Source organism: Mustelus asterias, chromosome 9 (assembly GCF_964213995.1).
Source record: "Mustelus asterias chromosome 9, sMusAst1.hap1.1, whole genome shotgun sequence".
In the NCBI taxonomy this organism is placed as follows: Eukaryota; Metazoa; Chordata; class Chondrichthyes; order Carcharhiniformes; family Triakidae; genus Mustelus; species Mustelus asterias.
In genome coordinates this window covers 83,980,983-83,997,532 of record NC_135809.1, presented here as the reverse complement: position 1 = coordinate 83,997,532, position 16,550 = coordinate 83,980,983, and the positions used below count along the sequence as shown (strand labels likewise).

Genomic DNA, 16,550 nt, shown 5'->3' with positions numbered 1-16,550 from the left:
TCTGTTCCAACACGACATTATAGGGAACCCAAAGGTCTGCTTGGTGAATTGCGGCTCTATTGAAATGTTGCCCCCTGATTTACAGTGGCTGCGAGGTGAGATTCTTTCTATTTACTGTGACCAACTGAATTGGCACTGGAGTGAATGAGATCTGGCTAAGGACTACCTGACTGTGCAATGCGCCAAATGCATATTCGTTAAATCCCTGCCAAGTTCCTCCTTTGTCTCCTGGACGCTTCCAATAAGTGGATTTTTTTTCATCCATTTAATCCACTATTGAGAAGTAATGCTTCTTGGAATCGTAGCAATTTATAACACAGATTTATACCATTGGCTCACCATTTCAGTGTTGTCTTTTTGCTAAAACAATCTAATACAAATCACACTGTCTGCCTCGCTCCTCATCCCTTTATCTTCCTCTGTTTTAAATATACATCCAGTTCTCCTTCAGAAAATACAATTGTCTCCCCTTAATCACTCCCCATGGCGAAGCATTCCATGTGCCAACAACCTTCTGAGTAAAAAGGCTCATCTGAACCTCTCCCCTTCAATGACAATTTTAAAATCACGACTGCTCAAGCAGAGGAAATACTCTTTTTCCCACGAGTCCTATGAAAACCCTTTTTAATTTAAAAAAAAACCTTCTATTAAACTTCCCTGTAGCCTTCTCATTTCCATTGCAAATGCTCCCAATATCGGAAGTGTCTTCTCACAATAAGGGTTTCCCATTGCTGGCATTGAGAGATCTTGTAGCTCAGCAGGTAAAGGCCTTACTTTTGAGCCAGAAGTACAGTTCAAGTCCTACTCTAGGGCTGGCTGGCCACAGAAGGAGTCATCATAAGAAACCCTACAGTACAGAAAGAGGCCATTTGGCCCATCGAGTCTGCACTGACCACAATCCCACCCAGGCCCTACTCCCATATCCCTACATATTTTACCCGCTAATCCCTCTAATCTATGCATCCCAGGACACTAAGAGGCAATTTTAGCATGGCCAATCAACCTAACCCGCACATCTTTGGACTGTGGGAGGAAACCGGAGCACCCGGAGGAAACCCACGCAGACACGAGGAGAATGTGCAAACTCCACACAGACAGTGACCCAAGCCGGGAATCGAACTCAGGTCCCTGGAGCTGTGAAGCAGCAGTGCTAACCACTGTGCTACCGTGGTTGATGATGTGGTTCAAACAGGCTGATTGTCAACCTACAAATCCTACCAACACTTCCCTCTATTTCCCAAAGGGAAAAATGTTTGTGGGAAGATATGAAACAAGCAAACAGATCCTGGCATTTTTAGTGAATCCATGCCACATGCTGTCTGTAGGCCTCATGTTTTTTTCCATAATGGGCAACCCATAGCTCCATGCATATCTTCCAACTATGACCTAACCAAACACACTATAAATTCATTATTGTCATTATTGCTATTTTATTCTTGTATGCTGTGCCCCCATTATCTACCTATATTCCATTTTCACAGACATTATTATCTACATTAAATTCTTTGTGCCATCTGTCTCCCCCTCATTGTAAATCATAGAATAGAATCATAGAATCCCTACAGTGCAGAAGGAGATCATCTGGCCCATCGAGCCTGTACCGACAACAATCCCACCCAGGCCCTCTCCCCGTAACCCCAAATATATACCCTGCTAGTCCCCCTGACACTAAGGGAGGAGTTAGCATGGCTAATCTACCTAGCCCACACGTCTTTGGAGTGTGGGAGGAAACTGGAGCACCCGGAGAAAACCCATGCAGACACAGGGGAAACATGCAAACTCCACACAGACAGTCATCCGAGGCGGGTCCTTGGCGCTGTGAGGCAGCAGTGCTAACCGCTGTGCCACTGTCCACCCAAACTTCATTCTTCCAGACCTCTGTGCCCAATTCTAAATAATCTACATATGCGGAGATCTAATACAGATTCAGTTGCTCTAATTATTTTATAGTTACCCAATTTATTTCCCTCCCCATCTTGAGCAGAAATATAATGTTTAGTACTCCCGAGCTCCGTCACAATGTATTTATCGAGAGAATCGAGAATTCTCCTTTCCAAATTAATTCAGTAGCCAAAGGTGCATACTTTCATGGCACAATGACATTTTAACCTTGAGCTCTGTTGATTTTATTACAACCCATTCCTTCTAAACATCCAGTAACCTAACAATTGATCCACAGCCTTCCCTAGAATACCTACACTCTCACTTCAAACATCATTTGTAAAAACTGCTGCTAAATGCTTCTGCAATGTCTCTCCAATTTTGATCCTTCACTGTTAAATTTCCCCTTCTTCCTTCAATGGTTCTGTTGCCTCTCTACTCCTTTCTTTGTGCTTATAAAAGCCTTTACTCTTTGCTTTCATATTATCTGCGAGGTATAATCATTTTCTTTTAAATAACTTTGAAGCTGCTTCAACTGGAAGCCCCAAGTTTTAAACACTGATCTTGGGTTACATAGCTATACTTGAAAGTATGAGACTTATCAATATTATCTTCGATTAATTTTAGATTTGAAAACCTCAGTGATGGTTTCCATCTGATTATCCAAGGTTGGAAGCAAACGGGATAGGGGTGGATTAGTGCTCTCCTGAAGAATTATTCAAGAACTTGGGTGGCATGGTAGCACAGTGGTTAGCACTGCTGCCTTACAGCGCCAGGGACCCGGGTTCAATTCTGGCCTTGGGTCACTATCTGTGTGAAGTTTGTACATTCTCCCCGTGTCTGCCTGGACACGGGGAGAATGCATGGGTTTCCTCCGGGTGCTCCGGTTTCCTCCCACAGTCCAAAGAGGTGCACATTAAGGATTTGCCATGCGAAATTGTCCTTTAGTGTCCCAAGATGTGGACATTAGATGGATTTGCCACGCGGAAATGTGGGGTTATGGGAATAGGATGGGGGAAAGGGCCTGAGTAAGATACTCTGTCAAAGCGAGTCAGTGCAGACCTGATGGACTGAATAGCCTCCTTCTGCACTGTAGGAATTCTATGAGTTAAATATATTTTTTTGTAAGCTATATTTTTGGAGTAAATTTAACAATGTTAATTCTGTCTTAAAATGAGCGTGAGAGAAAGAGAGAGAGAACAGAATATTTCAAAAAAAAATTACCTCGTGTGTTACCTCAATGCAAATCTGCCTTCATGTTGAAACATCACAGATCACTCACGAGACAAAGAATAAAGTTTTCCTATTGTATCTACAAAGACTAGATCATAAATGCATCACCACTAATGAAGGCACACTGCCGTCATCCTTACAACAGACCATTGTCTATGCAGTTTACACAGTGGCAAGTGTCAGGGAAAGCAGTACTTGCAGTGAAATGATACTGAGCTTTGTTTCACTGGATGTTACATGAAGCTCCCTTTCATGGGCGGCAAGGTGGCATAGTGGTTAGCACTGCTGCCTCATAATGCTAGGGACCTGGGTTTGATTCCCAGCTTGGGTCACTGTCTGCGTGGGTTTCCTCCGGGTGCTCCGGTTTCCTCCCACGGTCCAAAGATGTGCAGGTTAGGTGAATTGGCCATGCTAAATTCTCCCTCTGTGTACCCGAAAAGGCGCCGGAGTGTGGTGACTAGGGGATTTTCACAGTAACTTCATTGGAGTGTTAATGTAAGCCTACGGGTGACGAATAAATAAACTTTAACTTAATAGCAGAAAATTCTCACTAGTAATTCTAGCAATTTCCATCATTGTTATTTAGGGAAAAATGCCTACCTCTGTAAGACTTTTGAGTTAAGTACAAATTTACATATTAACAACGTGTACACAGTTTCCAATCAATAGTCTTGTTACAAAAAAAAATTGCTTTTCTCTTTCAGTTGCAGACTCTGTCAACATGAACTCAAAACTTTCCAAACCGCTGCCCGAAACTTACTGTTCATTCTAATGCCATTCATTTGAGTTCAGTCCAAGAATGTACACAAAGTTATGAACCTGCGTGTATAGAATCATAGAAATATCAGCACAGAAGGAGATTACACTGTATCTGTGCCAGAACTGGCTGCACTCTGAAAGTTTTGTAGTCTGCCCTTCACCTTGTAACCTTTAATGTTTTTCTTCTCCACGCAGTTATCTAATCCCCCCCTAAATGCTGTGACTAATTTACTTTATTTACTTGTTGTAAAACATTCCTTGTGTGTGCTGGGGGTGGGGGGGATCTATTTTAACCTTAACATTTCCAGCACTGAATTTTATGTGCCCTTGTTACTTATTCATTAATCACTGAAAATAATCTATTTATCCCCTCAAACCATTTCATAACTGATACCTTTTTTCATGAACAGGCCCACAGACCCATTGCGGCCTCTCCCTTCACTGCTTCAGTGATTATAGCTCTGGCATTCACACTGGTGAATCAACTTTGTATCTTTTACATGTCTCCAATATATCCATTCTGTGATTTGGATACATAACACAACATTCTATCAAAGGACTACTGTATGAATTGAACAGAGATCCAGAAAGATCGGAATACCAACAATCTGCAACAGCATGCACCCTATAGGTTTACAAATTCCAATAGTTGGACCGTAACTTCATGTGGCAAGGCGGCATAGTGGTTAGTACTGCTGCCTCACAGTGCCAGGAACCCGGGTTCGATTCCCAGCTTGGGTCACTGTCTGTGTGGAGTTTGCATGTTCTCCCCGTGTCTGCGTGGGTTTCCTCCGGGTGCTCCGGTTTCCTCCCACACTCCAAAAGACGTCCTGGTTAGGTGCATTGGCCATGCTAAATTCTCCCTCAGTGTACCCGAACAGGTGCCAGAGTGTGGCAACTGGGGGATTTTCACAGTAACTTCATTGCAGTGTTGATGTAAGCCTACTTGTGACACTAATAAGTAAACTTTAAACATCTTCCCACCTTCCGTTTAAATGTGCAATGGCGTTCTCTCAGTTAGGTTATAATTGAAGGCGCGGTGTTCCTGCTTTGTATTTTCTTTTGCAAGGAGTTAGCATGGCTACCCATGGCTCCTTTTTAAACAAACTAGAATTCGAGCTACTATCCATTCTCTCTTACCCTCTGCACTTTAGTGCTTCCTACTTCTTCCAGTCTCGGTAATATAATAGTTTGTTAAAGTCTGCATCACAGTGAAAGGCTTTATTTAGGGTTAAGCCCCCAACTTTCCAATGAGAGAATCAGTGCACTGCTGTAATAGGACACCTGGGCGCACTTCAAATAGAAACCAGAGGTGTATGTTGGTGAATTATTGATAAAGCTGTGTTATCTTTGAAGAAAGGACATCTGTGCACTGGTATCAGTCAGTGGCTTTGCCTCCGGGACTGAAAGCTGAATCTTTTCCTTTGGATCAGTATCGCGCTGTCGTGTGACTTCACATTTCTAATCCTTTCTATTTTGGTTCAGGCACATGCTCTCCAGCTGTGCTCCATTACATTGTTCCTCTAATCATTCACTGAATTAAGGGAGAAAAAAGAGAGAGAAGAAAAGTATCTGGAACAAGGCTTTTACTTGTGTGAACTTGTTAAGTGTCTGATTTCAAACAAAGGAATATCTCTTTCTCTGCTTGGAATGAGAGCCGTACACCTCAGATACTGTTTCACTCTGTCCTCGCACCTTTATGATTGTGACCACCTCTCTCTTTTTTTTTCAATTGACTCCTAAAAAGCAAAGCTCCCAGGAAGCACTCGTAGGATTGGATTTTTATTCAGAAGCAGATGTTCAAAGAATAAATGACACCAGCAGGGATGGGCCGATGTAGGCTGAGCTCAGTTGTTCCAATGCTGCCGGGAATCCTGATGGTTGCACTTGTTGGCAGCAGCACTTTAGTTGGGGGTGCAGCAACAGAGACATAAAGGGTTCACATATATGAATCTCTCAGGACAAATTGATCTGTCTCTTTTTAAAAATAGTAAGGAGTCTAACAACACCAGGTTAAAGTCCAACAGGTTTGGACCTGTTGGACTTTAACCTGGTGTTGTTAGACACCTTACTGTGTTTACCCCAGTCCAACGCCGGCATTTCCACATCTTTTTAAAAAGTACATGGTATCCTTCACTTTAGCAATAGGGACATAACGCAGTATGTACCATCCACAAGAGGCACAGCAGCATCCCCCCAAAGCTCCTTCGAAAGCAATTTCCAAACCTGTGACCTGTACCACCCAGAAGGACAACTGCACTGGGACGTCACCACCTGCAAGTTCCCCTCCAAGCCACACACCATCCGGACTTGGGAATATATTGCCGTTCCTTCACTGCCACTAGGTCTAAGTCATAGAATCATAGAATCCCTACAATGGAGAAGGAGGCCATTCAGCCCATCAAGTACGCACCGACCATAATCCCACCCAGGCCCTATCCCCGTAACCCCATGTATTTACCCTGCTAATCCCACCGACTCCAAGGGTTAATTGAGCATGGCCAACCAACCTAACCCGCACATTCTTTGGAGTGTGGGAGGAAACCGGAGCACCCGGAGGAAACCCATGCAGACATGGGGAGAATGTGCAAACTCCAAATAGACAGTAGTCTGAGGCTGGAATTGAACCTGGGTCCCTGGCGCTGTGAGGCAGTAGTGCTAACCACTGTGCCACCGGGCTGCCCTTCCCTCCCTAACAGCACTGTGGATCTACCTACACCACTTGGACTTCAGCAGTTTAGGAAGGCAGATCACCACTGAAATAACTGCTCTGTGGCCAGTGCCCCTTTACCAAATTCGGATTTATTTACATAGTGATGAAACTCAGACAGGTACTTCCTCGTACAGAGTATAAACCCCGAGTGTCAGTAACCCTGACACTCCACAGTATATACAGATGCAGGGCTCCCTGATTGGACAAGCCATTACTGCCTTAATCTGGGAGCTTGTATTTTAAGAGGTCCACATCATAAACCTTGTTAAAGTCATTACAACCGCCACCTTCTCGAGGTCAATTAGGGACGGGCTATTAAAATGGTGACCAGCAACACCTACGTCTCGCAAAATATTTTTTGATAGCCAGGAAGTGTCGCCAAACCTTTATAACTTTGCAGCTTTCCAGTGATAGTATTTTTGTCCAATTCTGGACTCCAAAAGAATGCTAAGGTGTTGGAGAGGATGGAGAGATGGAAGCATAGAATCTTTATAGTGCAGAAGGAGGTCATTCGGCCCATCAAATCTACTGACCACAATCCCACCCAGGCTCTATGCCATAACCCCATGCATTTACCGTAGATAGTTCCCCTGACACTAAGGGGCAATTTAGCATGGCCAATCCACCTAACCTGCACATCTTTGGACTGTGGGAAGAAACCGGAGCACCCGGAGGAAACACACACAGACAAGGGAGAACGTACAAACACCACACAGACAGTGACCCAAGCTGGGAATCGAACCCATGTCCCTGGCGCTGTGAGGCAGCAGTACTAACCACTGTGTCACCAGTTTTAACTGTCCAGTTTTAACAGAGCTGGGATGAGAGTGGGAGACCATCCCACTCACATGAGGCCGGGGCTTATCGAAATGCTTTATTGAGGCTCTGTGCCTCAGATTTCTTTCTCTCTTCCAAATTTAATGCTGTTTAGCCGCTGAAGGGTGGCAAGGACTGCTACATGAACTGGGTAAGTGCTTTTCTAGCACTGCTTGAGGGCCAGGAGGAGCAAGAGTGTTCCACTTGGCTCAGCACGAAAACTGACTAACCTCCCAGCAATGTACTTACTGCCTTTTGTAATCTGCTGATGCCCTCCATTGCACCTGATCCCCTTTTGTCCTTTGTCATCATGCCCTCCCCACTATCTTCATCAACATCACTTTCTCCAGTCTCTCTGGCCACCCTAGTGATGTCCTCCTGACCTCTCCCTGCCACCCCCCAAGTCTCAGCTCATCCCTCAATAATGTCACCAATGTCTATCACTTTGTCCACCTAATTGATGGCCCCCATCAATGTCCCCCCACTCCTGATTCTCTTTCCAAAACCCCCCCTGCTCAAGCCACTAATGTCTGCCTGTACCCAAATTGTTGTGATATGATGTGCATGTACCTTTAAGGAAAGATACTTAAACTGCTGTCAATCACAAACACCTCGAGACAGGATATAAGTTTTAAGTTTATTTGTTTATTAGTGTCACAAGTAGGCTTACATTAACACTGCAATGAAGTTGTTGTGAAAATCTCCCAAGTCACCACACTCCGTCGCCTGTTCTGGTACACACAGAGAGAATTTAGCATGGCCAATGCACCTAACCAGCATATCTTTCGGACCGTGGGAGGAAACCGGAGCACCCGGAGAAAACCCACGCAGACATGGGGAGAATATGCAGACTCCGCACAGACAGTGACCCAAGGCAGGAATTGAACCAGGGTTCCTGGATCTGTGAGGACAGCAGTGCTAACCACTGTGCCACCATGCCGCCCATAATATGATGTGATGTAGTTGTTCATGACCTGTAGTTAGTTTGCAAGCAGTAGGATAGAGATTTGGTATGCTATACTTAGACTCCCACTGAATACTATCTGTATATAGTCTTGCCTTCAAATAAATAACCCATCTTACTGTTTCATCAATCCTTGTCAGTGATTTGTACATTTACATCCCGCGCGGATCAGCTGGCGGGGGTATTCACAGACATCTTCAACCTCTCTTTACAACAATCTGAGGTCCCTATCTGCTTTAAGAAGACGACCATCATCACAGTACCAAAGAAAAGCCAAGCAGTGTTCCTTAATGACTATCGTCCAGTGGCTCTGACATCCATCATTATGAAGTGCTTCGGAAGGTTAGTCATCGTATGATTCAATTCCAGCCTCCCGGATTGCCTGGATCCACTACAGTTCGCCTATCGCTGCAACAGGTCCACAGCAGACGCCATCTCCCTGGCGATAACAAAGACACCTATGGCAGACTCCTATTTATTGACTGCAGCTCAGCCTTCAACACCATTATTCCTATGAAACTCATCTCCAAACTCTGTGGCCTGGGCGTCGGCTCCTCCCTCTGCAATTGGATGTTGAACTTCCTAACTCACAGATCACAATCAGTAAGGATAGGCAACAACACCTCCTCCACGATCATCCTCAACACCGGTGCCCCATAAGGCTGTGTTCTCAGCCCCTTACTATACTCCTTATACACCTGTGACTGTGTGGCCAAGTTCTTCTCCAACTCGATTTTCAAGTTTGCTGATGACACCACTGTAGTGGGTCGGATCTCAAACAATCATGAGACAGAGTACAGGAATGAGATAGGGAATCTGGTGGACTGGTTCGGCGGTAGTAATCTCTCCCTCAATGTCAACAAAATGAAAGAGATTGTCATCGACTTCAGGAAGCGTAAAGGAGAACATGCCCCTGTCTACATCAATGGGGATGAAGTAGAAATGGTCGAGAGCTTCAAGTTTTTAGGTGTCCAGATCACCAACAACCTGTCTTGGTCCCCCCACGCCGATACTACAGTTAAGAAAGCCCACCAACGCCTCTACTTTCTCAGAAGTCGAAGGAAATTTGGCATTTCAGCTACGACTGTCACCAATATTTACAGATGCACCATAGAAAGCATTCTTTCTGGTTGTATCACAGCTTGCTATGGCTCCTACTCTGTCCAAGACCACAAGAAACTACAAAAGGTCATGAATGTAGCCCAATCCATCACGCAAACCAGCCTCCCATCCATTGACTCTGTCTACACTTCCCGCTGCCTCGGCAAAGCAGCCAGCATAATTAAGGACCCCACACACCCTGATCATTCTTTCTTCCACCTTCTTCCGTCGGGAAAAAGATACAAAAGTCTGAGGTCACGTACCAACCGACTCAAGAACAGCTTCTTCCCTGTTGCCATCAGACTTTTGAAGGGACCAACCTTGCATTAAGTTGATCTTTTTCTGCACCCTAGCTATGACTATACACTACATTCTGCACTCTCTCATTTCTTTCTCTATAAACAGTATGATTTGTCCGTATAGTGAGCAAGAAACAATACTTTTCACTGTATATTAACACGTGACAATAATAAATCAAATAATTTACATTGAAGAAAAGAACATGACACTGACCTCTCTGACCAACAATCCCTCCCCACATCGATCACACCCCACCCCACCGACTCCCAATCCCCCCCTCCATTCTCTCCGGCCTTTGCTGCAGTACGGTGCTGAAGGCCCATCTGCCTGACACCCAGTTAACCTCACAAACTGGTATGGCTACCACTGTTTGCTGAAACGATCAAAAGGTCCTGCTGTTAAATTTGGCAGGGAGTGAAGGAAAATTTATTCATTTGTCACAAGTAAGGCTTACATTAACACTGCAATGAAGTTACTGTGAAATTCCCATAGTCGCCACAGTCCGGCGCCTGTTTGGGTCAATGCACCTAACCAGCACATCTATCAGGATGTGGGAGGAAACCGGAGCACCTGGAGGAAACCCACGCAGACATGGGGAGAATGCGCAAACTCCACACAGACAGTGACCTAAGCAGGGAATCGAGCCCAGGTCCCTGTTGCTATGAAGCAGCCGTGCTAACCACTGTGTTATCGTGCCGACCTGCAAAACTGTCCATCAGTCTCACTCCCTCCCAGTCTCTCTGTTAACATCTGGGCCTTTCTTTTCTGACCTTGATGCAAATTGTGCAGCAGCGATTCACCTGCTTGCACCTAAAAGATGTGGTTATCGGAGTGCATATTGGCCGCAGTCTCTTAAACAGAATATCTTGGGCACATCATGCTCAGAAAAGATGGACCATAATGTGGCTCTGTTGATCCTTGCATTCTGAGGACAGTAACAATTGTTCTAATCAAAGATGGTGGACCTGAAATATGAACTCTGTCTTTTGCTCGAAGTAGTTCTAGCATTATCTGGTTTTATTTCAGTTTTTAAGCATCTGCAATGTTTTGGGTTTGTAGTAACAATACCAGCTCGGTGCTCTCCCAATGACATTAACACTGAGTGATAGAAACTTGGCTGCCTGTTTTACACCCTGTCTAATATTCAGTTCCTTTGACTTGGATAGCATTGAATACTGGTGGATCATATAACGGTTGCTAAATCAATAACGAGAAAAGTAATTCACATTGAATCGAGTTAATTCTATTTTTGAGGTTTCAATTTCTGCAGCCTGGATTCCCTTAACAATAATCCTAAAATTCACAAGCTGTTGTCTTCCTACCCAGGTGACTGTTACAACAATCGGATATGGGGACAAGGTCCCCCAGACTTGGATCGGCAGAACGATCGCTTCATGCTTCTCTGTATTCGCAATTTCGTTTTTTGCACTTCCTGCTGTAAGTTGTTTTTTTTAAGAAGTTTCTTACCTTAGGACTTCTTCCAATATTTACTTAATTCTGACATCAGCCAGTGTAAAAGTTACTGTAGGTAATGTCCTTCATAAGGAAAAGGGTTTAGCTGGAGAGCTTGGCTTGCTAGTGTGAAAAAAACTTTCAATGATTAACCTATCCGGGTCTGATGAACATTCTCTTATAATCATCATTGTTCAAACTAAGAAGCTGAATCACTCGAACTGTGGAATTGATATGCAGATATGCACCTGTATCATTGCTCTAAATAGATAGCTGGGTAAGGAGGAGGCATATAGTCAACAGGTACCTGGCTAAAGAGAAGGTGCATAGTCAACAGATACCTGGGTAAAGAGGAGGTGTATAGTCAACAGATACCTGGGTAAAGAGGAGGTGTATAGTCAACAGATACCTGGGTAAAGAGGAGGTGTATAGTCAACAGATACCTGGGTAAGGAGGAGGTGTATAGTCAACAGATACTTGGGTAAAGAGGAGGTGTACAGTCAAAAGATATCTGGGGAAAGAGGAGGTGTATAGTCAACAGATACCTGGGTAAAGAGGAGGTGTATAGTCAACAGATACTTGGATAAAGAGGAGGTGTATAGTCAACAGATACCTAGTGGCTCTGAATCCATCATTATGAAGTGCCTCGAAAGATTAGTCAGGGCACACATCAACTCCAGTCTTCCAGACTGTCTGGACCCACTACAGTTCGCCTATTGTTGCAACAGGCCCACAGCAGACATCATCTCCTTGGCCCTACGCTCAACCCTGGAACACTTGGACAATAAGGACACTTATGTCAGACTCCTATTTATTGACTACAGCTCAGCCTTCAACACCATTATCCCTACAAAGCTCATCTCCAAAGCCGTGGCCGAGGGCTCCACTTCTCTCTCTGTGACTGGATCCGAGATTTCCTAACCCACAGACCGCAGTCAGTAAGGATAGGCAATGACACCTCCTTCATGATTACCCTCAACACCGGTGCCCCACAAGGCCGTGTTCTCAGCCCCTTACTATACTCCTTATACACCTATGCCTGTGTGGCCAAATTCCACTCCAACTTCACTTTCAAGTTTGCTGATTACACCACCGTATTGGGTCGGGTCGCAAACAATGATGAGACGGAGTACAGGAAAGCGATAGAGACTTTGGTGAAATGGTGTGACAACAATAATCTCTCAAAAGAAATGCATTTAAGGAAAAGCTAGTAAAGCACTTGAAAGAGAGAGTAATAGAAGGTTATGCAGATAGGGTCAGATGAAGAGGGTTGGAGGAAGTTTGTGTGGAACACAAGCACCAGTACAGACAAGTTGGGCTGACTGACCCGTTCCTGCATTGTACATCCCATGTAATTCTACTGGGAAAGCCAACAGAAATGATTTGACCTAATTTCTCTTGTGTCGTTCCAGGGAATTCTGGGTTCAGGGTTTGCTCTCAAGGTTCAGCAGAAGCAGCGACAGAAGCACTTTAACCGTCAGATTCCGGCAGCCGCCTCCCTCATTCAGGTATGTCCTGGTCGTCTACAATGTTGCAACATTCAGGGAGCCAATCTAGAGTGGCATTCCATGGCCCAAATCTATATTGGCTTTGAGTTTGGCCGCTGAAATTAATGTCATTGTTTGAATGTTTACCCTTGGGGTTTTTTTTCCATCAGTAGAACTTTACAGTAACTTTTGTCTTAAAGTAGGTTGTTCCAACCCTACCTAATTTGAAAATTGTAGACCACATGATATTGAAGAAAGGTCAAGTCAAGTCTTAATTTGTTTTTTTTAAAAGAGCTACTCTATTGTCATCATGCCACACACAAACGATTTGCGAGTATATCGTAAGCAGCAACAGTACATAAAAACCCCAAGTCATTTTGCAAGATCATGAATTTAATGTTGTATGAGGCTTGCCAGATGTACCTCCTTAATGCGTCTCAGATGTCTTTTCCTAAACACACCCACTGTCACTGCACACTGATCCTGCACACAAATAAAGGGAAGGAATGATTGTGCATGGAAGTGAAGCGCCCTAATGGGGGAATGAGAAGAAATATTGGTGCTATTAAAGGTATTGGCTCAGTACTTGTAGAACCGTTCATAAATTTCCTCAAGATGTGCTCATGTATAAACACACGATGAGCTGGAAGGTTCTGTGTGGCATGTGGCCAAGAGTAGATCCATGTCGGTACACCTCATCTACAGCCAGATAAATGAAAAGGAAGATAAAGGGATGATATTCACGGGATGAATGCAAGAATATGTAATTTGTTAAAAGGGTAACCAAAGAGGAAGGGAATGACCAAGAAAAAAATGCATAGCTCCAGATTTGAAACATAAGAGCAAGAAACTCTTTCCTTCTTTCACAGTAAGAGGTTAATCAAAGAAATATTGGCCATTGCTCTTTCAATGGAGACTGCTTTAGTCTAGTCTAAACTTAACCTCCCCTTTGCTCAGCCCAGATGCAGATTTTGCCCAACTTGCCACGTGGTTTCTGAGCTTCTTCTTGATTCCACTGCCCTTCCCAGCTTAGTGTCATATGCAAGTTTGGCTTGTTTGAGTTGGGTTTCAGATGCCTACGGGCAAGATTTTAGCTATTGAGTCAAGTTGGGCTATCTTCCGACTGCCCTGAATCTTAACACTTTCACAGGGTGGGAATGGGAGGGGGAGCTGGGTGCAGGATGAAATCTAGCCCACCAACCTTGTAAGCAGATACTAGAAGAACACAGGGATGGGTAAAGTTTAAAAGTTACGAGTATTGTGCTGGAAGACTAAGCAATCACTGATGCCACCTCTTGAAAAAGACTCAGCAGGCATTCTGTGTAAAACATTTTGTCAGTCTTCTGCCGCAGTTGTGATGACATTCTGGGAGGGCTCCAGTGGTATTCCCTAGGGAATAGAAGATTTCTGTCCCTAAAGGGGACTAAGGAGGAAATTTGAGACACTGATGATCATTATGGGGGCACCACTGGAGACTGGGGAGGTTAATGTAGTGTCTGTAGCGATGAAACAGAAACAGGCAGATATAGATCCCTCAGTCTTAGTTCAATTCTACGAACATAATGGATCATTATGTGTAAATGTGAAGATTATGTGCACAATAGTAATTCACTGAACAAGTAAGTCTGACTGGCAGATTAAAGAAGCAAAGTCCCAGAGAACCAAAGTCAGCCTTCTGACCAGTCCACCTGGCATTTGTCCATCTCTGTGTTCTCCTAGCATCTGCTTGCAAGGTTGGTGGGCCAGATTTCATCCTGCACCCAGCTCCCCCTCCCATTCCCACCCTGTGAAAGTCTCACAATTTAGGGAACCTTTTACCATTGAGCTGGGAGATAACCCAACTTGACTCAATAGCTAAAATCTTGCCCTTGGGCATCAGAAACCCAACTCAAACAAGTCAAAATTGCATATGGCACTTAGCTGGGAAGGGCAGTGGAATCAAGAAAAAGCTCAGAAACCACGTGGCAAGTTGGGCAAAACCTGTATATGGGCTGAGCAAAGGGGAGGTTAAGTTTAGACTAGACTAAAGTGGTCCCCATTGAAGGAGAAATGGGCAACATGCAGTCTCTAGGAATTGAGGTGATATTGTCAAAGATAAAGTTGAAAGAGGTCTTAGAGACATTATAAACTTGGTGCTGAACATATCCATCAAATGCTGAACCATGACATTGATAAATCCATTGGAATGTTGAACTATATACTCAAATAGGCAACAGAGGAAGTCATAGTCAAACCACTCAGTGTTCTGGTCAGACCACAACTGAAATAATATATCCAATTCTGAGCACTGAGGCACAAAGGGCAACAAGCACATGTTGGAGGCACGGTTTTAAAAAACAAAGAACCGATTTCCTCATTGAGTTATGAGAAAAGAGAAACTTGGCCTTGAATCTTGAAAGATAGAATTTGAGAGGTAATCTTACAGATATACAGAATAGGTAAGCAAAGGACAAGGCAAGCTAAATCTAGGCAATTACTTTAAGACATTAGAGTACAACAAGGATTCGCATGTTCAAAGTGGTGACTCATCCACCCTTTTGACTGTATTATATTGAATTTGCCAATTACAGCTCGACATTGAATGGAGATGTTATGAATCAGGTTCAACATTTCTTCCTTGGCCTCTTTCAACTTTGTTATTAGGTATTTCAACATGATACCTCAGAATATATAAATTTAGGAATGATATCAGGAAATTCTTCTACCCTCAGAGTGCATCACTAGGTAGAATGGACTTGAACACAGTAATTGATGCAAAAACCATGAAGTAATTTAAGGACCAATTGGATGATGCAGTAGGGAAATGTTAGAGTCGTTCTGAGTGGAGGGATTAAGATGGATTGAATGTCCTTCCATAACTATTATTTAATGTTTTGTTTTGGAAAATTGAAAGGAAGCCTCGCTACATGTTTGATTTATTTTTTGATTTAAGGATGTTTTTCAATGACTATGAACCCCTTGGAACCATTTACCATGATAGGGGAATGTATAAACCTGTCAATCATCAGAGAGTTGATGTGCAGTTTTGCAAACTTTTTTGCCCCATCAAAACTTTAGCCGCATCGATTCAGAATATATCAATTTGCTATTTTCAACAAATTGAGTCATGATAGTTAAGCGCATGAAAATCAGTCCCTGTCGCAAGTAAACGTACAATAGTGCTTTTGCAATTCACAAGAAACATTTAAGGCTTCCCAAAAGTTGAAACAGGTTTGCTGGTTTTATTCCTTTCAGACATCATGGAGATGCTATGCAGCAGAGAACTACGAATCTGCAACATGGAAAATGTATGTTCGACAGCCTGTCAAAATTTATGCTCCATCTCCAAGTCCAAAGCCAAAGAAATTAGCGGTAATTACAATCTTCCCTTTGTTGTTATTTTCTTTAACATGGGAACATAGGAATTAGGAGAAGAAGTAATCACATTCAGCCCTTTGAGCCTGCTTCGCCATTCAGTCAGATCATGGCTGATCTCTCCCTGGTCTCAAATCCACTTCCCTACCTGTTCCACAAATGGGGCGGCACAGTAGCGCAGTGGTTAGCACTGCTGCTTCACAGCTCCAGAGTCCCGGGTTCGATTCCCGGCTCGGGTCACTGTCTGTGTGGAGTTTGCACATTCTCCTCGTGTCTGCGTGGGTTTCCTCCGGGTGCTCCGGTTTCCTCCCACAGTCCAAAGATGTGCGGGTTAGGTTAATTGGCCAGGTTAAAAAAATTGCCCCTTAGAATCCGAAGATGCGTAGGTTAGAGGGATTAGCGGGTAAAATATGTGGGGGTAGGGCCTGGCTGGGATTGTGGTCGGTGCAGACTCGATGGGCCGAATGGCCTCCTTCTGCACTGTAGGGTT

The 16,550-nt window shown here is 43.9% G+C and overlaps 1 protein-coding gene across 1 annotated transcript in view; it reads left to right on the top strand.

The window, feature by feature from the left end:
• The window catches only part of LOC144498780 (potassium voltage-gated channel subfamily KQT member 1), a 709,444-nt gene that overhangs the window by 268,367 nt on the left and 424,527 nt on the right, over window positions 1-16,550 (top strand). The window contains exons 7-9 of the mRNA XM_078220448.1: window positions 11,094-11,204; window positions 12,632-12,727; window positions 15,941-16,057. Of these exons, the coding sequence (XP_078076574.1) occupies window positions 11,094-11,204; window positions 12,632-12,727; window positions 15,941-16,057 (324 nt within the window). The remainder of the gene's footprint in view (window positions 1-11,093; window positions 11,205-12,631; window positions 12,728-15,940; window positions 16,058-16,550) is intronic.